At 45.9% G+C, this 25,519-nt stretch overlaps 1 protein-coding gene across 2 annotated transcripts in view; it reads left to right on the top strand.

The window, feature by feature from the left end:
- Positions 1–392: 392 nt before the first annotated feature.
- Positions 393–25,519, top strand: part of cux2b (cut-like homeobox 2b) — a 261,308-nt gene continuing 236,181 nt past the window's right edge. Inside the window, exon 1 of one of the 2 annotated variants that reach the window (XM_051921205.1) lies at positions 393–1,028. In XM_051921205.1, coding sequence (XP_051777165.1) covers positions 966–1,028 — 63 coding nt within the window. In that variant the 5' untranslated portion in view covers positions 393–965. The remainder of the gene's footprint in view (positions 1,029–25,519) is intronic. The other variant, XM_028825274.2, reaches the window with a different exon arrangement.

Genomic DNA, 25,519 nt, shown 5'->3' with positions numbered 1-25,519 from the left:
ATTTGACATCTTAGATCTTCAGAGTTTATTTCATCACACGTTTTCTTTTAGTGTTACACGGAGAACACACCAGAGAAAGAAGTCTTTATTTATGTAAGGCTAATAATGGGCACAGTTAGCTGCCTCCAGGGTTACTGTTTATTATATTTACAAAATCTTGTGGAAAGTAAATGCTCCAATATGCAGCTCATTCTGCTTGCTTATACGGGGCCTGCAGAAATATGACTTCATGTTGACAGCAATTTAAATTCAGAGTAGTTTTTCATCACGTTCAAAATGCACCTAAAATAAATTCAGACACTGGAAATGAAAAGTGTAGTACTTGATAAATATCTCAGCAACATTACAACAAGGAGACAATATGTAATTTTAGTATAAATGTTATGATTGATAGCAGTGGTAATAACGAGAACAAACTTTATCTTAATTATTATGAGACTGTTTTCCCTTTAGAGCTCTGCAGCATTTTAGTGACAATTTCACGTTCTTCAACTTTTCGCCGTATAATTTTCCACCCCCATTTAATTAAATTGCTGTTTTTTTTCTCATTTCCAGACGGCATTGATCGACACGTTACGTCGGTATTGATAACTTTTGGAAAAAAAAAGTCAAGTGCAATGTCTCGGTTTGAAATTTTCCGGGACTTGACATCTGCACAGCTCGCACTTGTTTCGTCGCTCCGTTTCTTTGTTTTTGGCACGTTATTCCGCATTATCTCTCTCGATCTTCTTTCTTGTCATTCTTGCTCTTTTCGCTCCGCATTTCTCGTTTGCTTCGCTTAGTTTGGATGACTTTTTTTTTTTTTTTGGGAGGGGGTGCTGCTGCTTCTGCCGCTGATGGGGCGGATAGAGAATGGTAATCAAAGCGTGTGAACGGAGGGAATCCAGCCCAGATATTTAGTGCAGCCAGTGAGGAGAAAAAAAAAAAAAAAAAAAAAAAAAAAAAGCTCTTCAATATTCCCCAAGATGGCCGCCGATGTGGGATCGATGTTTCAATATTGGAAGAAATTTGATCTACGGCGGCTTCAGGTTAGTGGTAAACGTTTACCTTTCTGGCTAATCTGAAAAGCGAGAGGCCGGTGTGCCGGAAAATGACACGAAACGAGCTCGGGAAGCGGGTTTGGGGCACTAAAGGGCTGCTTCTTCCATTGATAGGTATTAGAAATTGATCCCGTTCTGCCTTTGTTCAGTTCAATCATTGATCAGCGGCAGAGCGGCCGTGGAGCCGCCGCGCTATAGCGCTGCCTGTGCGCCCTCCCTCCCCGCTCTGCCCTCGCGGCCGCCGCCGTCGCCACCGCCGCCGCACCTGTGCGCCCCTCGCCAACAAACTTTTGCGCTGCGCCTTTTGGACTTTACTTTTTGTGCAGCTGTTATCCTTTTGGAGAGGATAGGTGATGCGGCGACGGAGACCGCCGCTGGGCTCTTTCGTGCACGCCGTGTATGTGTGTGCGTTGGCTTTATTTTTTACTAACCTCCGGCCGTGGCAGTCAGTTTCCTCTTTTTCTGCTTGTTTTATTTGTTTTCCTAATGGTCTGCAGTGTGACATATTAAGCAATTGCAACGAAGCCGGTGAAGGTTCCTCACGATTTTGTGGTGTTTGGACGCCAGCACGGCGTGAAAGTCGCGCGGAACGAAAGTTGTGATATTTCACTTCACTGGACAAGTTTTTTTTTTCTTTTCTTTAATTGTATTGCCCTGCTGCAGTAGAGATGCTGACTTTTACTCATGTATTTATTGGTTTTCGATGTTGCTTTGGATTTCACGCCATTCCCGGCACATTTAATTGGTTCCGAATAAATATATCGAATGCGCGTGCCCGCGGCGCTAATGTTGTTTAAGGACATGCCGCGTATGTTCAAGGGAAGGCGCGGGCACGCGTACTCCCTACGGTGGGAACCCGACGCTGTGAACTGTAGGTGCGCGTTCTAGCGCCTGTGTGCACGCACGTGGCGTGTGGACGGGCGGGGGCAAGTGGTGTCACGCAGCTGTGGATTTGGGGAAAAGCGACAACCTTTTTACACGATAAGGTGGCAGCGCTGTTGTTCTGTCACAGTGGGAGTGCGATGGCGGTGTCGTCCCGCGACGGACTGCTATGAACAAGAGGACAGGCAGTGTGGCGCAGTAGAGGTTATGGATTTGGACTTTCAGACCCTGGGAATGTGGGCTCACACCCCCAAACTGGCACAGTGTCACCCTGAGCAAGTCAACTACAAATGTAACCCGTTGTATCGCAAATGTTGTAAGTCACCCTGGATAAAGGTGGCAGCCAAAATAGTAATAATAAGGAGAAGGGCAAACTGCGTTCTTGTTTTCCTTTATAACATTCGGTGGTCTTCGGTTACTTTCACAGGTACGGTCTGAGGTGCCCATCTTGTCATACCACAGCATGCCTTTCCGTTTTTGAGCTTTATCACATTTATCCAAGGTGACTTATAACATGCCTGATGCAGTTGGTTACACTTTTGTTTTTCCAGTTGGAGCAGACACAGGCAGGGTCACACAGTGCCAGCAGTGGGATCTGAACCCGCATCCTTAGGATTTGTAGTCCCGAGCCTTAACTACTGTGCCACATTGCCTGCCAATTCTTAACTGAGATGTGTAGCGCGTTACAGGGGCCTGTAATTTGTAAGGCAACTTTAGTCTTGGCTTTACATCTTAATGTTAAAAGCACAGTGGTGAACCGGACCCCCACAACCCAATATTGGAGTAAGGGGACTTTAGAATGTTCAATATCTTTGACAGACTCGCTTGTAATTTTTTTTTTTGTTCTTTATTTCGCCTTATGCAATTTCTTGTATTAGGAATTTGTTAGTTTTCGCATACCCCTTGGGGTCAGAGCACAGGGTCAGCCATTGTAGAGCGCCCCAGGAGCATTTATAGGTTAAGGGTCTTGCTCAAGGGCCCAGCAGAGTAGGATCTCTTTTTGGCAGTGACGGGGATTTGAACCGGCAACTTTCTGGATACCAGCACAGATCCTTAGCTTCAGAGCCACCACTCTGCCCTACTGGCTGAAGTAAACAATTGTAGGGGTCACCCAATGGCATATGGAATGGAGAAATAAGCGACACGGAACGGAAGAAACCTGACGTATCCTTAACCAGTGGTTCTGATTGGCAAGACTTTCACAAATACGAGTAGTAACTGCTAATAATTCTTGGAAAAACATTCTTTATTCAATGATCGGTTCTATACTAACATCAGAGCCATGTGACTGCATGATGTTTAGCATTAAACTGTTGATGAGTGCACAGCGTCGCTCGAAGTGTTGGAAGGGAGTGTGGCGCAGAGTGTAGGGGGCTGACAGACACTTGTAAGTGGTATATATACACACTGTGTGTATATCCACCTTAATAAAAGGACAAGCGTTTTTGTGTCTGTCCGGTTGCTATATTGCTTCCATTCCAGAAGGTGGCACATCATTAACATTTTCAGAAATAAAATGCTTTTGTTTTTCCAACAGATGGTGAATCACAAACATTAACGTTGCTTTTTTGCATCCCATACCAAAGGGCATATAATAGACACATATGCATTACATTTGTCATTCCAACAGATGCCGCATCACAAACATTAACACTGCTCGTACAAATCCCATATCAGGTAGTGTATAGCAGAAACATATACATTGCATTTGTCATTCCAACAGACGGTGTATCACAAACATTAACAATGCTTTTATGAATCCCGCATTAAATGGCATATAATAGACGCATATGCATTGCTTTTGTCATTCCAACAGATGCCGCATCACAAGCATTAACACTGCTCTTACAAATCACATATAAGATGGCGAATAGCAGAGACATATGCACTGCATTTATTGTTCCAACAGATGGCATATCACAAACATTAACACTGCTCTTATAAATCCCATATCAGGTAGTGTATAGCAGAAACATACATTGCATTTGTCATTCCAACAGACGGTGTATCACAAACATTAACAATGCTTTTATGAATGCCACACTGAATGGCATATAATAGACGCATATGCATTGCTTTTGTCATTCCAACAGACGGCGCATCACAAACATTAACAATGCTTCTATGAATCCTCCAGTAAATGGCATATAATAGACCCATATGCATTGCATTTGTCATTCCAACAAATGCCGCATCACAAGCATTAACACTGCTCTTACAAATCACATATAAGACGACGAATAGCAGAGACATATGCACTGCATTTATTATTCCAACAGATGGCGTATCACAAATATTAACACTGCTCTTACACACCCCATATCAGGAAGTGTATAGCAGAAACATATACAATGCATTTGTCATTCCAACAGACGGCACATCATAAACATTAACAATGTTTCTATGAATCCTCCACTAAATGGCATATAATAGACTTGTATGTATTGTTTTGTCAGTCCAACAGATGGCGCATCACAAGCATTAAGACTGCTCTTACAAATCCCATATCAGATGGCTTATAGCAGAGGCATATATATGTATATATATATATATATATATATATATTTATATATAGTAGATAAGAGATATATAAATATATATATACGTACACATATATAGATACATATAGATGGTTGATAGATATATATATAGCGTGCTGATTTTGTAGGCAGTGGAATAGTTCATTTTTATGCCCTTGTTTGCTATTTCTATTATCATTCTTGATTTTTTAGCCCTCATTCTACGTTTTGTGTATTTTTAAATTTTTCTTCTGTACTCTATGAACCAGACAGATGCCCAGATACCCTGACACACACAGATACTTGTCTCTTTATTAAGGTGGATATTGTGATGGGAGACAAGGGTCGACAGGCATCCCGACTTGGATGGAGGATCAGTTACCCACCCGGGAGGCCCTCTTAATGAATGGAGACCTCTGGTAGATGGAAATTCTGGCCGGAATGGTTGGGAGGAGAGTAAGGACGAGGCTGACTCCGTTTCCGGGGTCATCCACTGGGTGGCAGCATCCATCTGGTGTAGCTCCCGTTTCGACATCTGTAGGGGTGAATGGGAGTTGTAGTTGAAGAGGTCCTTGGGTGGGGGGCACTAGTGGAGGGCTGTTGGGCGGAGACTCTCCTGTTGGATGGACCTGCTGTGCAGATTGGCCAGAAGTTCGGGTTCAAAGGAACCCTCTGTTTCGAGAGAGGTGCTTGGCCGCAGCATTGTAGTAGAAGAAGCCCGTAAAAGATATTTTGTAAATAACTGTGTCTAAGATTTGGGGCGCCCCCTGATGGCCACAATATGTAAATACTTGCAAGTCTGCATACCAGTGAAGTGACCTGTCGTGATGTTTGTCATTGAAAACCGCTCTCTAATATGTGACGCTGAACGTGTCCCTGTCCACCGTTTGTACAGGGGGAGCACCAGAGGCTGTGTTTTGTGGGTTGAATCCCCTAACCCAGGCAAGTGCCGAGTACCCCTATCTAGTTTACAAATTTGTTTTATTTTCCTGTTGTAGCCAAGCAGTTCGCCGAAGACAGAAAGCTCTCCGGTGCCGCTGGTGACTAATTACAAGCGGGAATGACTGTTCGGAGGCAGCGTTACTTGCACTTAAGAGGAAGACAAGCAACTGTTTTTTCTTAGCTTGCCTGACTACGAGGTATATTTTAATTGAAGCTACAAAAAGGGGATCGGGCGGGATCTGCCATCAACTGCGTCGTTGTTACTGGCAGATCAGAGTGGCACAAAAGTGATATTGAACGGTGTGACAGATAGGGGGCGACACTCAACTGACCCACAGACAGCAATGGGTTTCAAAACAGAGGCGTTTATTACAAGGCTTCTTCCTTGTCACACAGGCACCAATAAACACACAACGGCCTTCTTCCTTTCCTCCTCCGGTCTCTTCTACCGTCCGTCCACCTCCTTGCAGCGAGGGTTGCCTTCCAGATGCCTTTTATGTCGGACCCGAGTGTTTGTCCAATGTCAGGGCACGGCCCGAAAGAAGCACCCGAAAAGCAGGGATTGCGAATCCCTGAAGATCCCCTTAGTGGCACCCACGAGACCCAGCAGGGTGGACTACAATTCCCATCATGCCCCGCAAGGCTCCATGTGGTCATCCCGGGATGCTGCCACCTAGCGGATGGAGGTTGAAAATATCCAAACTGTTCAGCTCCCAAACTAAACTGTTCCTTTATCTTGTCCTCCCGTCCAAAAACTCATCGATAATCCTGACAGCAGGCAACTTTTGATGTTCCCCTGCCTAACGCCTAACCCTGTTCTGCGTCTGAATTGAGAATATTCTTCTAGTTGCGTAGCTTCACGGTGATCCCGTTTGCCGGGTCAGACCATGTTGTCAATTCCAAGGTGCGGTTTTAATGACATTTCAACTCTTGACGGGTAAGCTGACATCTTGCTCTCCTTCAGATTAAAGTTTTATTTCCTGGAAAGCCTGGCTTTTATTTCTTTCTTTCCCCCACTATCACGATCTGTCTTTCCCGCGGCCTTTTCCCACAGTGATCGTTGATATTTACTTTGCCAATCCTGCCAATCGAAGTCAGAGAGGCCGGTTCGGATTTGTCTACCTGTAAATACCAACCGCCGCCATCTGTACCACGGAGTCAACGGTTTGCCAACTCTGCAGCGTGTCATCAGGGGACGGGATTTTTCAAAAAAGTCTTGCAGTCTCATCAGCGGCTAATTAAGACGAATCAAGGAAACCGTTTTCTTTCCGTAATGTCAAATATGAGGAAGGCCAGCGGTGCCCCCGCGCGCACGCCGAATGTGCCGTTGGTTTTTCCCATCACCTTTTCAGGCCCGCACGCGGTCTTATTTGTGTAATTGTATTCCCTGCTAATGTTTGTAAATGAGCGTCGGGGTGCAGCCGAGCGCCGTGTGATTGATGTCCTGTGTCATCCGGAATGACAAGTGCATGGCGAGCGGCCTACCGCCCGCGGAAAAGCAGGACTGGGGGGCTCAGATGTGACCGGGGCTGTCTGAAGCCCATGTGGGGCCCCATTGTTATTCCAGCCTACGAATATTGTAGCGTGTCACTCATCCGCTCCCAGGAATTTGTACCGTGTCTGTAGAGCCATTGTGCCGTGATGAGGCAGGAGCGCACAACTTCATTCACATTCAGCCAGGCTGCAAATTCAAGAAGAAACGAAACAGCGAGGACGCTTCACGCGCCGCTCGCAGATAAATAAATAGACACGCACCCTGCCATTTCTGCCCGAAAAAATGAACATTGGTGCCGCACGTCTCGGCCTTGGAGGGGGTTGTGTTTTGGTGAAGCGCTTTAGAGGCCCAGGCCGTCAAGACGCTGCCGTGTTTTTCGTTCGAGAATTCCCAAGCGCACGTCATTATCGGGTGGAATTGCGGTGACACACGGGCCGCTTTTGTGCTTCGGAACTGGAGTGACGCGCCAGTCCTCCCTGGTTTTGCGGCTTCAAGTTGAAGAGTGCAAATTCACCCGTGTCTCGAATCGGCCCGTCGAGAAAACCCGCCATTTCTGGTGGAGTGTCAGTGTAGCATTTGGAACTACGTAACGTGATTCTGTGTGCTGCAGCAGGAGAACGGGCGTCCCGGCCGGCTCGGGTTGGGGGTGGGGGGATAGTTCGTTACCCAGATGGGAGGCCACTGCAGTGACGCAAGCGGGCAAAGAAATAAATTTGTACCCTGGCCGGCACCCCCTTTCATAAATGATGGGTCCCCCACCTGGCATGAAGCCACCAATGGGCCCACCAATGGGAATGCCTCCTCCAGGAATGAGGTGCCCACCACCTGGAATGAGAGGACCACCTCCACCAGGCCTGCGTCCACCTAGGCCTTAAGTGAACCGATTGCACTGAGGGGCTCTTCATACTCGACAGTTTCCTTATTTGTTGTCTTGTCAGACTAGTGGGCTTCACAAGTTACATTCACCATTCTGTATGTATATATACTGTATATATATATATATATATATATATATATTTTTTTTTAACTTGTAAAATTTCAATAAAATTTGACGGTTGGTTTACTAAAAAAAAAAAAAAAAAAAAGTAGCATTTGGAACTATGTAACGTAATTTTATGAGTTGTAGCAGGAGAACGGGCGTCCCGGCCGGATCAGGGGGTTAGTTCATTACCTGGACGGGATGCCAGCGCAATGACGCAAGCGGGCAAGGAAATAAATTTGTACCCTGGCCGGTGTGATTGAACGGACGGACGTAGAAAAGCCGAGGATCGGGAGTCGTTCCATTCCCCCGTACACGAAGTGACAGTGGTCCTCGTGTGGAGTCCAGAAGTGCAGCCCTGTCGGGGTCCCTGGGAATATTGTGAAGCGCACATATAGGAGGGCAAGCAGAATGAACTAAAGGCCTGTTTGAAGTTTCTGAGGACCGCAGGTATTTTAGGTCACTGCTGTGTACCGTATGTGGGGGTCAATAGAGGGTGCTGTCGGGGGGGGTGCTGTCTTGGGGGCTGGGGCAGGGTTTGGCTGTCACCTCCCTACTTTTTTCTATGACCAGCGTGACACCGGAGACATTCCCGGGTCGGACGTTAAAGGAGTCCGCTGCCTCCCTTCATTTGAGTCAAGAGTTGGGAGGCAGCGGGCAACACTCAGCGGAGGTGCAGGTGCTTTGCTGTGTCATCGTTGGACGTCTTGTGGCTGATTCTGCAGAGGAGATTGTAAAGACGTGCTTTGGGAGAATAAAATGAATCCATTATTCAGTCACTACAACGTGTGTTGGGTTTGGGGCTCAGTGGCGCCCCCTTGTGGTCACAGTATTACATTCTTAAGACTACCAAACACCCTCTGAGCTGCTTTGTCATTCATGTTGGGCAATAAATACATTTTCGCTGTGTCGGTGGCATCTTTCGTTTCGATTATTGTGGTATATTCTGGGCTGAACCTTTAAATGATCTGTTTTTGTTTTGAAAGTCACGTGTGTCACGTGACCAATTCAGTGTGCAGCCATTCCAATATGGTGGCGAGAGCTTCTCCTGCTGTCCCTCGGTAGATGCCCCTTATGAACCCTCTGAAGCATTTACGTGTTAGGCGGTTTTTAAGTCAAGTAGGCCCTGACGTCAGGTATTTTTGGGGACTTGGATTTTTGCTTTCCCCTCCGGTTTTGGTATCTCGATCCTCTCGCTTGCCTCATTGCTCAGCTCTGAGTTTTTGCCTGTCTGGACGGTTCACTGGTGTAATGTGACCGCATCTGTCCTCTGAAGGGGCACGCAAGCACACTTTCATACGTCTGTGCATGAGACATCTGCGTCACCGACAAGAAAACGTGGCATTTTTGAGACGACTGGTGGTATTAACACCAACAAAATGGTAGCTAGTCTGTGTGTCACATTGTGCTCTTGAGGATGGCAAATGCAAGACAATTAAGTGGAGAAGGTAACAGAAAGAACAGACGGCTCGCTTTTACTGTTTTCACAGCTATTGCTGGCACTGCTGCGCCAGGACGTGTGTGGGTATGAGAAAGAAGCCAGCGGGGGTTGGACACCGTGACTCCTGTCACAGCTGTAGCTATCCCCCATTGTTGTCAGCCAATGCGCATAGGCAACAATAAACATAAATTTGAAGCTGACCCTTCTCATGCTTGTCACATGGCTACAAATTGAATACGTATCTGATTTGGGACCACATATGAAACGGAGTCAAGTCTGATTTGAAAACATCAAGATTTGTGTCACATTGTGGCAAAAAAATACCTGATTTGAGCCACTTCAGCCTGGTAATGTTAACATAGTCTTTGTGTGGGCAAATGAAATTTGAAATGTAAGCAATCAACCCAGACCTCAATGTTAACACTTGCCGTGCACCACCGGTTGGAATGTATTTTGTAATGCATCCTGTAATACAATGCACTTTTTCAAATGTTTGTGATGTGCCAACTGTTAGAATGACTAATGCAATATCACATGTCTTTGTTATGTGCCATTTGGTGTTGGAGTTGTAAAAGCAGTGTTAATGTTTGTGATGCACCATCTGTTGGAAGGATAAATGCATTTTTGTGGTGTCTCTGTTATATGCAATTTGGTGTGGAAATCATAAATGCAGCACTAATGTTTGGTGATGTGCCATCTGTTGGAATGGTAAATGCAGTTTATATGTCTTTGTTATATGACATTCAGTATGGGATTTCGTAAAAGCAGTGTTAATGTTTGTGATGTGTCAACTGTTGGAATGGAAAAAACAATTCATGTGCCCTTGTTAAATGCAGTGTGGTAGGGGATTTGTACTTGCAGAAGCAGTGTTAATGTTTGTGATGGGCCAACTGTTGGAATGACAGATGCAATTCATGTGTCTTTATTATATGTCATTTGGTATGGGATCCATAAAGGCAGTGTTAGTGTTTGAAAAGTGCCAACTGTTGGAATGAGAAAAGCAATTCATATGTCTCTCTTATATGCCATTGGGTATGGGATTCATTAAAGCAGTGTTAATGCTTGTGCTGCACATTCCATTGGAATGACAAATGCAATGCATATGTCTCTCTTATATGCCATTTGGTATAAGATTTGTAAAAGAAGTGTTAATTTGTGTGATGCGTCAACTATTTGAGAGGCAAAAACAATTCATGTGCCTTTCTTATATGCCCTTTGGCATGGGATTTTTAGAAGCAGTGTTAATGTTTGTGCTGCACCATCTGTTGGAATGACAGATGCAAAACATATGCCTCTGTTACATGCCTTTTGGCATGGGATTTGTAGAAGCAGTGTTAATGTTTGTGATGCGCCAACTGTTGGAACGATAAATGCAATTTATGTCTTCGCTATATGCCATTTGATATGGGATTTGTAGACGCAGTGTTAATGTTTGTGATGTGCCAACTGTTGGAACAATAAATGCTATTTATATGTGTGCTTTATGCCATTTGATATGGGATTCGTAGAAGCAGTGTTAATGTTTGTGATGTGCCAACTGTTGGAATGACAAATATAATGCATATGCCTCTGTTACATGCCTTTTCACATGGGATTTGTAGACGCAGTGTTAATGTTTGTGATGCGCCAACTGTTGGAATGACAAACATAATGCATATGCCCCATTACATACTTTTTTGCATGGGATTTGTAGAAGCAGTGTTAATGTTTATGATACGCCAACTGTTGGAATGACAAACGCAATACTTTTGCCACTGATATATGACTTTTTGCATGGGATTTGTAGAAGCAGTGTTAATGTTTGTGATGCACCAACTGTTGGAACATTAAGTGCAATTTATATGTCTGCTTTATGCCATTTGATATGGGATTTGTAGAAGCAGTGTTAATGTTTGTGATGTGCCAATTGTTGGAATGACAAACATGCCCTTTCACATGGGATTTGTAGAAGCAGTGTTAATGTTTGTGATGCGTCAGCTGTTGGAACGATAAATGCATCTGTTGGAAAGACAGAGGATATAGCAACCGGCCAAATACACAGGTAGACAGTTATCCTTTTATTAAGGTGGATGTAATATTTTTGAAAGGTTTATTTTACCACAACGTGCACATTTTTCTGGGGTAGCTGCAGTGATATGGGAGTGAAATGTCTTTCACCGATTTTTGAACTTTGAGGCCTTTGCCCTCGAGAGGCGTTCTTTTAAAGGGTTAGGCTGGTTGCATGGTTCATTTGGCCTGCTGTGTTTTCGGCTGGGTGTTAATGGCCTGGCCACTTGGAGCGAGCGTAGCCGGCATGTGCAGTAAGTTCGTCCCGTCAAGATGTTTTATGACCGTCTGCTAACTGCGTTGTGTCTGACGGATGTCTGGGAGTCTTCTTCTCAATGTCTTTTTCAGCTTTCGGCCTGGGTGCTGGGAGGTGCTGTAGTTCGCTGGCTTGGTTTGAAGCGCACACGCGAGGGCAGTGTCACTATCTGGGCAAAATGAACTCCGAGCCAGCTGGATGTTTCCGAGGGCAGCAGATATTTTAGGTCACTACTGTCCTCTATGGCTCCATTAATGGAAACGCAGAGCCATTTTGTTTGTAGCTCGTTTCAAAGGGTGGTCTGCATGTGGAATGTGCTGCTCCGGGAGAACGTGAGGAGGAATCTCTGCCACAGAAGCGCTGGGCCAGGAGGTGCGACAGCAATTACGCCCCCCCACTCTTAAAAAGACTTCCCTCCACCTCTGATGGATGCCAGGGCTATTGATTATCGGCCTTTTCCGATGCACATGCTAGAACGGCTTTATTGATGAATTGATTTATGGACTGCTTGCACCCTTGGGGGGGGTGCTGACCACCGGAATCAATGAAGCTTATCTTCCATTTTTACAGCCCCTGGTGTTTCTGTTTGCAGAGCGGTTCGGGGGTCCGTGACCCCTTGCATTCATTCTGTATGCCTGCCAGCTATCTTCTGCATGGGGAAGGCATTTATTAAAAAGTAGAAAATCGCTCCAGCTGGCCTGATTGGGGGGGGGGGCCGCACGCTGCTTCTCGATTTATTATGTAACCTTTGGGGGGTGGCGGGGTCAGTCATATCACTGAGAGATTAGGCTGGAGAAAGCACATGTGCTCGCTGTCTGTCGGATGCTTTGTAGGCCTGGCGTGCCTGAATGTGAAAGCCGGAGATGATGACTCACTGGCACCAATAGAGGGGAGGCCTTGAAGCCTGAAGGTACTCGTCGGGGACCCATCAGTCCACTTCAGCCGCCTTGACTCTCCGAGACGACGCAAGCAAACAATTTAAAAGACATTTGTTTATTCTCGGTGACAGTGGGACTTGGGAGCGTGTGGCATCCTGAGCTAATCACCAAACGTATCGTCTTCTTCCTGGGGGCAGCTAAACGAATAAATCTCAGGGTTCAAGATGCTCAGGCCGCCTGCCTCCTGAATCATTCCCCCTCGTGCTTGGAGATGTGCGGCCTTCTGGAAGATTCTCTGGCCACTGAGCCACAGGGTGGGATGGGGTGAAAGTCGCAGAAAGAAATAAGAAAGGAGGGGATGTTTGTGAGGGTCAGTTTGTCTGTACCTGTTGTGGTCAGCAGGGGGCGCCACAGAGCCCCAAACACGGAGGCACAGACACGTCCCAGGACTAAAACAAACCACTGCTGAGGCGAGTGCTGCCCGTCTCCTCTCCTCGGCCTGGACGAGGCAGTGCGGTGTCTTGTGTTGAAGAACCGGCAGTACTTTCTGTGCCAGGGCCTCACCCCAGTTGGAAGCGCTTCCAGGCTGTACGGGGGTCGCACACAGTGGGGGAGTGTAACTCCACTTCAGCAACCCCACGGGAACCCTGTAGGGGGGGGTCGCACTGCCGGACTACAATTCCCAGCATTCCCTGCGAGTGTCTGAATTAGGGTCTCCTGTCCAAGTGAGGAGCTGAAACCAATCCCACCAGGGATGCCACATCATCTGTGACATCCCTTACAGTGTGCTTCTTAACCTTTAGGGTCCCGCAGCCCAGTTTTGCTATTTTGGAATTCGGTGAAATGAGTGGGGGGCAGGAGGGGGTCCCCCTTCCTGATATGGTTGAAACCCGTTGGCCTGCCGTGACACCGTTCAGGATCCAACAAGAAACCGGGGGAAGCCCGTGAAAGTGAAACCAGCGAGAGACGAAAGTCGAAGTCGAGGGAAACGCGCGTGAGGCCAAATCACAAACCGATTTCTTTTAAGTATTTTATTTAGGTTTGTGTCCGCAGTTTGGATAACTGAAGGAACTCACGGCCGATCACACCAACCCCAGAAGCCAAACCCCCTAACAATGTGAGAAGCAGCACCAATGACGGCTCTCAAAATGGCGGCGATAGACAACACCAAACGAGTTCACACGGAACCTAATCGTGACAGATGACCACCAGCGACCCTTTGCCTTTTTTCAAATTCATCGATGACCCACTACCAGCCAGTGCAAGCTGCCCACCTTTTAGAGTTGGGGGGGGGTGGGGGTCCCCTCTTCACTTAGAGACGGGGAAACTAATTGCGTAGCGCTGTCGATTGGTTAGGTGGCCCACCGCAACCCATTTACGATCCAATGATGGCGACATACCACCCACCCCGACTGACCCAGGGGTTGAGAAACACTAATATGTATATGTTCAGACATAAAGTGTGATTTGTCACTGAAGACACGTTAATTATTTTGTTTCTTTACACTGAGTGAGTGAGGGATGCCACGCGAGGACCAGCATCCCGGCCGGAGCTCCTTATACTGGCATGGAAAGACTGGGGAAGACAGTTTGCGCAGGGCATTGTCTCCCCCCCTGGAAGGCTAGGTGGCAGTCCTGCCGGGTTAGGGTACCACCGCGGATTCCCACGGGGCACATTGGGAAGTGGAGTTTATCGGTTCAGCCTTGGTGGGCTCCTTCGGGGTGCTGAGGGAACTAGTGAGCCCTGCTTTCTTTGTCGTGCTCAGACTGCACCTGGAAGTGTTCCCAAACCACAGTCTCGGGATTCCGGGTTTTGGATATAAAGTGGCAGCCTACATTCAGAGTTGGGAGGAGGAGGAGGAGGAGGAGGAGGACGAAGCTTGCCGAGAGGAGCAGAGGGAGAGGCCTACTTGCTGAGTGGAAGAAACAGAGTGTGGCTGTGGTGTGTGAAACGCTTGCTGTGAAGAGTTTCCCACAATAAAACCTTTATTCATTTCTGCACTTGTGGCTGTGTGTCGGGAATTTGGGGACAGGTCACACACGGTTAACATTGGCACGATTGTGCATCTTTATGCTTTTCCTTCTGTTTCCCAGTCCTGTATGATGTACTTCCAAAATACGTTTAAATTCACCTCAGTCTGCGAGAAGAACACTCGTCCCTCACGCCCTTCAAGTTAAATCATGTGTTCCAGGATGTGACTTAAATTCCGTGACAGCTGTGACTTGTTTTATTGCCCGGGCTGGTAGCATTTTGGGAAACAGACAGCCCACGTATTTAGCAGAATACATCAGCCTGGAAATCCACAGGATGTGATTTATGGACGTGGCCACTTCAGAAGGTTCTCCTGTACTCTAGCACTCCCAGCACTTCCTGGGCCTTGACACTTTTTAAAGTTTGCTGGGTGCTGGAGAGGTGAGAGAATTTCACAGGTGCCAGCTGTGCTGGTGAGCTTCCTGTAGGGGGCAACAGTTAGTTTGCAAACCATTAGACTGGTGCTACGCACGGGGCTTAAAGCACACATTTAATCTCGCCGTTCACTTGGAGCAGACTGCACCAGCAGCATTGCATGATCTCTAATGGCTCTCTTCCTGCATCTATTACCGGGACCAGACAGCGTTACCTTTCCTGCGTTGCATTCATTTAGCTCTGTGTCAGATGCCTCGTTACTTGGCTGTCATGAGTAAATAACACGCCTATTGATAGTTGGAATGCTTCTGAAATAAAAGTATGGGAAAGAGATTAGTCTGGGACGCGAGCGGGAACGTTTAGAAGACATACTCGGCTTGAATCAACACATTCACACCCCTCAGAAGAGTCACCAGAGGTAACGGGCTCCATCCTAAGCTGTAAGAAATACAGATGAAGGGCACAGGAACAATTATAACAAGTGCCTGTGACCCGGAGATCTCCAGACATCTGTAGACTAGCTGGGGTGTCTCTCTGGGACGATCAGCGCTTCCTGGTTTGTCTTTTTGGATCTGCTGTGAGGTTGTAGCTTAGACAGCATTAAATAGATAGATAGATAGGTAGATAGATAAGTGAAAGGCACTATATAATAGATAGATAGATAGATAAGTGAAAGGCACTATATAATAGAAAGATAGATAAGGCATTATATAAGAAATAAATAGATAGGTGAAAGGCACTATATAATAGATAGATAGATAAGGCATTATATAAGAGATAGATAGGTGAAAGGCACTATATAATAGATAGATAGATGGATAGATAGATAGATAGGTGAAAGGCACTATATGATAGATTGATAGATATGAAAGGCACTTCATCATAGATAGATGAAGGGCACTACAGTATATAATAGATATGAAAGGCACTATATAATTGATAAGTAAAAGGCACTATATAATAGATAGATAGATATGAAAGGCACTATATAATAGAAACATAGATAAGGCATTATATAAGAGATAAATAGATAGATAGATGGATAGATATGAAAGGGAGTATATAATGAATAGGTGAAAGGCACTATATAATAGATAGATAGGGCATTATATAAGAGATAAATAGGTGAAAGGCACTATATAATAGATATATAAGGCATTATATAACAGATAAATAGGTGAAAGGCACTATATAATAGATAGGTGAAAGGAACTATAGAATAGATAGATATGAAAGGCACTATATAATTGATAGATGAAAGGCACTACAGTATATAATAGATATGAAAGGCAGAATGTAATAGAAAGATGGATAAGGCACTATATAAGAGAAAAATAGATAGATAGATATGAAAGGCACTATATAATAGATAGAAAATATGAAAGGCAGTATATAATAGATAGATAGATCTTTACTACTAAATGTACACCCTTGCTCCTAATACAAAAGAAGAAGCATATGCAGATGCATATAAAAGGCACTAAATAACAGATAGGTGAAAGTCACTATATGATAGATAGATATGAAATGCACTATATAATAGATAGACAGGTGAAATGTACTATATAATGGATAGATAAATAGATAGACTGGTGAAAGGCACTATATTATAAATAGATTAATAAATAGGTATGAAAGGCACTATATAATAGCTAGATATGAAAGGCACTATGTAATAAATAGATTAATAGATAGATATGAAAGGCACTATATGATAGATAGGTGAAAAGCACTATATAAAGTGATAGTAAGCAGAGTAAAAGAAATCCTTGTACTGTCCATATTTTTAACTTTAAATCCCTTGAAGTTCGTGCTAGCAACGGGCTCATGGAGTTCTCCTGTACCTTAGACCAGCTGAAGTGACACTCACAGTCCCTTTTCACAGGTCCTGCTCCCGAGTTCCTGCTGCTTCTCCAGCCCTTCATTAACCTTCTCCCTCCTGTACAGACGAGCCCGGGTTCATCTAATGGCCTCCTGCAGGTGGTGTATTTCCTTGACAGACGGCACTTTCTACATTTTGTTTTACTCTCACTGGCACTGCCCTCCCTTATTTATGTCTTTCATTGGCTCTCTGAGTCAGGTGGTCCCTCGAGAGCAGTCCATACTTTGAAAAGCCCTTGCAACTGAATTTATGTATTATTATCAAACAAAAAAAACAAAAAACAAAACAATGGAAGGTACAAACAGACATTGATAGCAAATATATTTGACAACTGCTACAAAAGTCATTAAGCATTTCCTTGGTTAGAAATATCGTGATTGGACATCGATGCTCTTTGGTACGGCGAAAGCTGTCCCTTGGTGTTGGTCATATTCAGTTGCATGCAGTACTCAAAGGTTCCACCCCGTCTCATCCCCCTTCAGTACACCCCATTAGTGTAGAAGCGTCAGAGAGTTTCTGCATGTAACATGGCCTGGTGCTGTACTGACAGTCCGAGGTGTAAGTGTGGATTTACTGTCCAGTCAGTTAGCCAAATAGCCATTTGTTTTCACAGCAATGCTTTGCTTATTTATTTCTTGTTCTTGCTCCGAATTAAGAGAATGGTACATCCGGATTGCGGCTGGACAGCACAATGTCCGTCTTATTTCAGTCACTAACATCATTCCAACTCGGGTCATGCCAATGGCTTATGTTTTAGAAAGCAGGTCCTCAGCACAAATTCCATCTCTGGTTGTGATCCTCTCTGTGAAGCTAAACCAGGTTACTTCAGCTACAAGTTTCCTGCAGAATGGATGAAGTAGTCATTTTGGATTCTTTCTGTATGGACCACAAGTCGAGTAGCTTCTAGATTGTGTAGAAATCTCATCTTTTTAGCCACCGTGCTGCCTTTCTTGAAAACATTAACAAACACGATTACCTTTAATGGAGTTATTTTGTGTGGTTTGTTCCTCAAAAAAGATCACGCAGGTGCGTCTTCTAGGATTTCCCAATGACATTTTGTCCTTAGGGGGGTGTCATGTCATGCGGCTTTTTGCCATGGGGTGTGTCAGAGTTGCTGATCGCAGTCGCTGACCTCGTTGCTGCACCGTGTCAGATTACACGATCACATTTACCGACCGCGTGCCCGAACTTCTACCACAGTCGCGCACACCCCTTTTTCTGTACTTCCTTGGTGAGCATTCATTGGCTGTGTACATGCCCCGCCCCTCTGACTCACACCTGTTTGATTTTATCGTAGACTTGATGCTCTCCGTCGTCAGGTAGGTCACATCTAGACGATCGATTTGACGGGAACCTCCACCCGGCTGAGATGAATCAGATGAACGCTACGACTGAAAGTCGCCTGAGGTGACGTGGGCTTTAGACTTGCTCAGAATTTATCTAATCAACGTTCAACCAAAGCAAATATAACCCACCGGGAATGAATTTTACTTAATGCCAGAGTTCTCCCCGTATTCTTACGGGGAAGGGAGAGCACGCCGTCACGATCAGACAGCGTCTTTTATGGTATTATTGCTTTTTCTTATGAGACGCCATTTTTTTCGTAACCATCGTTAGAGTTGCGTTTCGCGTTTCTAGGGGCGTGGTCTCCACGACGGGATAAAAGGTCAGCGTATGCACCAAGTTTTATGCGATCTGCAGATTAAAAATAAGCACATATTCTTCAGGTAAACCAAAGTGGCTGATCAGAATGTTAGCGGGGGCCGCCTTACTATCACCTTAACGCCGGACACACACCGTGGTCAAGTGACCACTCAGACTGCACAGTCGAGTCACCAGTTGTTTACGCACTCAAACTATACAAACACGTTACTATACGTGTACACGATGGCCCCCGACGTACAGTTTTACCCATTCACGTGATTGGCCACAGGCTTTTCAAAATGTCTACCACTTCCCGACTCTTAAGGAAATGGCATCACTGGACACGCTGATGGTTGCGCTCTCTCTTACAAAGAGAGTTAGAGGTACGTAGTCTACACGATTTACCGTTGTGTGGTTTTATTTCGGGTTCTTCCACTAAAGGTTTCCTACGATGCTTCAGTCGTTGACCATTTAGTTGTATGTGTGTTGTTATACGATATTGAGACTTTAGAAATCAGCGTACGGTACACTGCCATCGATGAACAACGTGATGGCAACATCAGAAAATCGGATCTGTCAGACTGCACTCGCTACAAGGCAGATGACTGAAATTCTAACGTGGCCGAAATCCTTGCGATCGTACGTCAGCAGTTGTGAGACGACGGGCGATGAGGTTGAAATTTGGGCCGACTAAGAAAATCATCATACATCGTGCCAGAATCGCACAGTCTACTACTGGGACTTGATGTCCGGACTCTGGGATTACAGAACGCTCGTCCTCTGTACTGTCAGTTTTTGAACAGTAAATTCTGTCCTCACGGACTGCATGAATGTCAGACTCCAGTTGTCATTTGTAGACCGGACAGTAATCGGTGTGTGACTCGTATGGGCTGTCCCAACGCCTTTGCATGGTGACCCATTTAGATGACACGAGCCTGTGTTGTGTCACATAAACGTGGAAGGTCGAGTGTCAGTTAAAAAGAGGGTCCACAGCAGATCAACAACCCAGGTGTAAGTAGGCCCCACACTAACCTGGATTGGAGGTCTGGCTGGATTAAATGCAGTCATGTGAAAAAGAAAGTGCACCCTTATACAGTATCTCTGGTTTTTACGTATCGGGTGTGGACTGCAAGGGGGCGCACCAAGTCCCCAAACCTGCCACAGACAAGGCACAGGACACAAGTTCTGCAAGGCACAGGTGATTTTAATTGTGTGAAACTCTTCCCAAAGAGTTTCCCACCATAACGCACAGTTCAATGAGCACACAGCACTTGGCCTTCTTCTTCTTCTTCTTCTCGTCTCTCTCTTCCTGTCTTCTCCGTCCCGACTCTCGCTCCTGGAGCAGTGGCAGCTGGCTCCCTTTATATAAACCCCGGGAGTACTTCCGGGTATCCTGTAGGATTCGTGTAGAAGCATTTCCGGGTAAGGTGGGAGCCCAGTGACTCCCTGCAGCACCCCCTGGTGGCACCCACAACAGGGCTGAACCACCAACCGGATGAATCAAACCAAGCACGTGATCACATGGTCTTACATTAAATTGGTAAATGTTGCTAGTTGCTCTTCTCAAAATATTCCCAGGACACACTGGTGGGATTGTTTCTTTGGCGACTGAGCATTCCGGTGCCAGTCTAGGATTTATGCAGGGTGCTTCCAGCAACTGTGGCTTCCTGGTGTAAAGCTGGTCTGATTGGGTTATGGTGATGTCCCACCTAAAGCTGTGCGTTGGCGGTTTGGTGAGTTTCCCCCAGCTTGGTGGTCAACACCATATTGACGAAAGGAAGCCTGAATTGTGCGCACTTGCTGCTCCGCTTTTCCTGTCTCCTTGAACGCTCCTCCTGGTTTATTTTCGTACGCACGTCATCTGTCCTTTAAGATGGTGCCACCTGCTGGGAGCGTGGGGAGCTATCAGGTGAAGACCATCAGCCCATAGCCTCCCCACTTAACGTCGCTGCTGATTACTCCATTCAATATTTATGACACAAGACTCCTGAGTGGTTTTTGCCTGCAGCTGTATTGTTTTTACACTGGCTGGTATTTATCATTTTAGAAAATATAGCTGTAGATGTCATCAAACATTAATAAAATAGGACCTGTTTTCTTTTTTTTTTGGCATTTTTGAAAATGAGAACTTAAGAGTTTTGTAATGTTTTATACATGATATAAATAACAATTACGCATACCGTATTGCTAAAAGAGTAGACCGTGTTTTCACAGCGATTTCTTCTCATTTCTTTAATGAATTCCTCTGCATCAGACCTGAAATCATTGAATAATTCGATTTAATCCTGAAAAAAAAGAACGCCCGGCTGGAAGTGATGTCGTCTGGTGAGGGCGGAAGCAGGAGAGAATGGTTATTCTTCTGTTGTTCTGCCAAAAGAGGGGAAACGGTGTTAATGCTTGTTTCCAACCCCCCCATCTCTCGTACTTTCACTCTAATTTGGACCCTCTGGCTGCCTCCCGAGTGCCAGTGCGTGTCAGTGCTTAACTTTAGAGCACAATTTCACTTGGCAGTCATATATAACGTGTTTGTGGAGAAATAATTTTTGACTTGAAAAACACCAAACTCATCGGTTAATGTTTGCACGTAATCTTGGAGTGCAGACTTTGGTTTTTAATCGTGACAAGTCGCGTGTTGGATGTTTCTTCTAATTTTTCCCCCCTCATTTGAAATGATATTTCGCAGGGCATCACGATGGACCATAATGCTCGCCGTTTCAAAGTAAGGAACGGAAGGCATGTGACATGTTTTCATTCAAATGACCCCAAAACAATATGGCAGCATCACTGTCTGCAAACAGAATCAATCCGTGTGTTCTGTTTCAGCCAGCCTGGCAGCGGTTCAAAGTTGAGTTTCTGGTCTGTTGTGTGTAGTAGTAGGGTGTTCTACCGTGTTAGCCATTTATGGATGTGGCGAGAAGTCAAGCAAAATGACTCCTTTTATCGGCTAACTAGAAAGATTACGATATGCAAGCTTCAGAGGCACCTCAGGCCCCTTCTTCAGGCAAGATGCTTAATTTTGTAACGTTTACTTGTATTAATGTTTCTTTTACGTATTCTGTATATTTTCGTAAGTGCTATCGACCGAGGTTATGTACCTTATGCTTTATGGGTGGTTCCCTAGGGGGCGGGGCCTCCTGCCAAGCACCACCAGGGACGGCCCTCCACTTTATTTAGGGGAGGAGCTTCCATAGTTCCTGGCGGTTCATTTCAAATGCGCTAGGGAGAGGAGTCTTTCTTGTCTTTCTGTGCCCGGCTATTGCTTTTGCAACCCGAGCTCTGTTTTTGGATTCTGTAGTGGGACTTTATCAGGCCGTTCCTTTGTGCTCTTTGGAGCTTTGTGATTTATAAAGATATTTCACCACCCTTTTGGCACCTAGTTGGGGTTTGGACCGTGTTTCCCACCCTCCCTCTCCTCTAGTGGGCAGTTTTTTGAAAGTGTTTTGGGGACTTGTGACTTCTGGGCACCAATCAAAAAGGCCTGCTTTGTACCTGCTGCTCTTCTTCGTCTTGTGCTTCTCAGCCAGCAGGCCGGTGTCTCTCAACGTCGCTACTCTCGTCCTTTCAAGGACAGCCTTTGCGTAATTGGTCCCGATTGTCGTGCGCCAGCCCTGCCTGGGCATCATGTGGGATTCACGTACCAGATAAGACATTAATCAACCAGTCAGCTAATAGAATAATAATAATAATATAAAAAAAAAAAAAGTTCCCGCCGTGGCCTCTTCCTGGAGAATATTTATCAGGCTCACTCTTACGTTTGGTGGATTCTGTGGAAATTGCCTCAGAGAAAGGAGTTTGGAAGGTTCTGAAGAAAATGCTGAAGTGTTAACGTCAAACAGCATCTTGAGTTGGGGACTGTGCCACCATCAGGGTGGACTCACATGGGTTTAATCAAGTTTAGTAGCTAGTTTTGTACGGGGGTCTCATTATTTGGAGTGCAGTTTGATGTTAGGATGGTGCGACCTCCCTTGTCAGCCTGTGCTGTGAGATGGTGACACATCTTCAGAGTTCCTTAAACTCGCCGTGGTGTCCCATTCTGGACCTTGGTGCTTGTGGTTGTTACAGTTAGTGGAAGGGAAGTGGGCAGGCTGTACCTGACCAGAGAGGTGATTAACTTTTCTTTTTCTAGCCCCAAATCGTACTAATGGAGGCAAAGAGTTTCACATGCGGTATTTTAGATGGACTGGGGCCTCTAGGGGGCGCCCAGACACAACTGCACACACGACGGTCCAAGTGCAGTCATGGCATCAATATCTTCTTACAACACTCCCTCCAACTCTGTCTGAGCTTTAACTCCCTCCAAGCTGTGCGGTAGGCTCGCTTTTAAACCCAGTCCTGGGAGTACTTCTGGTGCCCCCGAGAAGCACTTCCTGGTCAGGTAGGACTCCAATGGTATTTGCGCCATTAGTACTCCACAGCTCCCCCATGGAACCCGGCAGAGCAGACCTATGGGACCACAACTCCTCATGCTGCCCCGTAGTTGCCCATACTGGAACTCTCCACCCGTTGTATAGGGGGAATACTCAGCCCATAGTAGGCACTCACCCACTGTCCAGGCATTCCCATCCCACCAGCCCAGTCGGTATGTTCTTCTGGGGGTGCTGGGACGCCAACCCCGATGTAGCTCCTGCTGCAACATCTTCTTGTGCCCACATCCTGGCACGGCAAGGCAATGTCTCCACTCCTCAGTTGTCCTACTTTGCTAATGGCCTCCTGGTAGGCCAGGTAAAGGAGTAAGAATCATCCCGCCCTTTGCTCCCTCCCAGTATGCAATGGTGTAACACTCAGGTGCGTTTACGGACTGTCCAGGCACTACAGCCCTCAATTGACCAACTTCAGTACAGCCTCCACAATCCATTTCAGCGTTACGGGGGCCAAACAGGCCACGACAAGACTCAAGTCCGTCACAGGGACCAATCACGCTCACACACACTTCATATCATTCATAGTGACAATCTGCAATTTTTAACATTAATCTGTAAATATAAAAATGAATATCTGTCTGTCTCCTTATACAATCCTACACCCTTTGACTGACCTGGACCAAATTTTGAAAAGCTGCTCTCTAGGACCATATGGACAAGATAGACTACTTTTAAAACCGAAACTTTGACCCCAGGGGTGCCAGCTTGGCATTTCTTACCAGGGCAACGTCGCATGTGCTGCTTCTGTCTACAGTTAAATAAAAAGGAGTATCGTGTGTTCGGGTAGGGCTGTGTTGAGTGAGGCCTAATCGAGAGAGGAAGTGTAACGCAGCGCAAAGGAGAATCACAGGATTGCTGTTTAACTCCTGCTTTGTCGTCTTCTCTTCATAATTTAAGAGCTAAGGACTGTCCACCTTGAACTAAGAGCACGGGTCAGACATAACAGCACACACGGGTACAGCCCAGCAAGGAGATACCACAATTCTCGTATCCAATTGGACTTAAAGGGAACAAATTCTCGACTCATCACATGCTGCTTTCATCTACCGTTTGTGGTTTTGTGCGGTGGAAAGGACAGACTGGAAACAGTCAAAATTTTGGGACGGCAACCGCGTCGTGCCATTTAATCGTCGCGAGACAAAACAAACAAAAAAATAAAAAGCGAAAAAACGCGCCAATACGCTATTCCCAATCAGGGATTCCTCCTTCTTTAAGGATTGCGAGAGTCACGTGCTGTGCCATGCGGCTTGTTCGGGTCTTCCGGCAAAAGACGCCTTATAGCAAAGCTTTTGGAAGGGGCGGGGCTAAGTGCCCTTACTGGGTGGCTTCTCGGAGCAGTGAGGGAAGAAGAACAACAGGAGGAAGTCAGCGGTAGCCCCCCGTCTCGTCTCGGCGGGTTACGACATACCTTTCCCCAGGCCTTAGAGGAAACCTCCGATGCCCATGCGTGACACGTTATATAAAAAGGAGTATCGTGTGTTCGGGTAGGGCTGTGTTGGGTGAGGCCTAATCGAGAGAGGAAGTGCAGCGCAAAGGAGAATCGCAGGATTGCTGTTTAATTTCATGCTTTGTCGTCTTCTCTTCATAATTTAAGAGCTAAAGTCTGTCCACCTTGAACTAAGAGGACGGGTCAGACATAACAGCACACTCGGGTACAATCCAGCAAGGAGTTACCGCAATTCTCGTATGCAATTGGACTTCAAAGGAACAAATCGTCGACTCATCACATGCTGCTTTTATCTACCGTTTGTAGTTTTGGGTGGTGGAAAGGAATGGCTAGAATCAGCCGAAATTTTGGGACGCCAACTGTGTCATCCCACTTAATCGTCGCGAGACGAAATAAACAAAAAATAAAAAGTACCGAAAAAACACACCAATGTGCTATTCGCAATCAGGGATTCCTCCTTCTTTAAGGATTGCGAGAGTCACGTGCTCCGCCGTGCGGCTCGTTCTGGTCTTCCGGCAAAAGACGTCTCTTCCTTAATCGGCGCTTCTTTTATAGTGAATCTTCCAGAAGGGACGGGGCTAAAGCGTTATTCTTGGAGCTGTGTGGGAAGAAGAACAACCCCCCCTCTCGTTTCGGTGGGTTATGACATACCTTTCCCTGGCCCTTAGAGGAGTCCTTCAATGCCCATGCGTGACACGTTATATAAAAAATATAAAAAGGAGTATTGGTAGGGCGGTGTTGGGTGAGGCCTAATTGAGAGTGGAAGTGCAGCGCAACACAAAGGAAAGAATTGCAGGGTTGTTGCTTAACTCCCGCTTTGATGGCCTTCCTTCATCACGTAAGCGCTACGAATTGCCCACCTTGAACTACAGTCCTAAAAATTGAGATTCGGGGCGATGCCATGGATGAACCATTTTTGGTTTTCTTACAGTACCATGCATATGAAGGTTCCAGTTCATCTAAATCCATAACTGGTTTCATAAACAGCCGTTGCGTTTGTCCGACAGCTCGTGACAAGAGGTGAATGTTGACTCCAGATATAAAGCTCAGCAATTCGGGAGAGCCTCAGAGTCGAGTTGTTGGAGAAGAGCCAGTTGAAGGGGGTTTGGACATGTTGTAAAAAAGCCCCACAGGTAGAGCTTCTCCGGACACATCCCACTGGTTGGAGACCCTGCAGCATACACAGGACACACCACAGGGATTATATCTCTCGGCTCCCTTGGCAAGGCCTGGGAATTCC

The sequence above is a fragment of the Erpetoichthys calabaricus genome, chromosome 18 (genome assembly GCF_900747795.2).
Source record: "Erpetoichthys calabaricus chromosome 18, fErpCal1.3, whole genome shotgun sequence".
NCBI lineage: Eukaryota > Metazoa > Chordata > Cladistia > Polypteriformes > Polypteridae > Erpetoichthys > Erpetoichthys calabaricus.
Note: the sequence above shows the minus strand (reverse complement) of the source record. Positions and strands in the feature narration are given on the sequence as shown.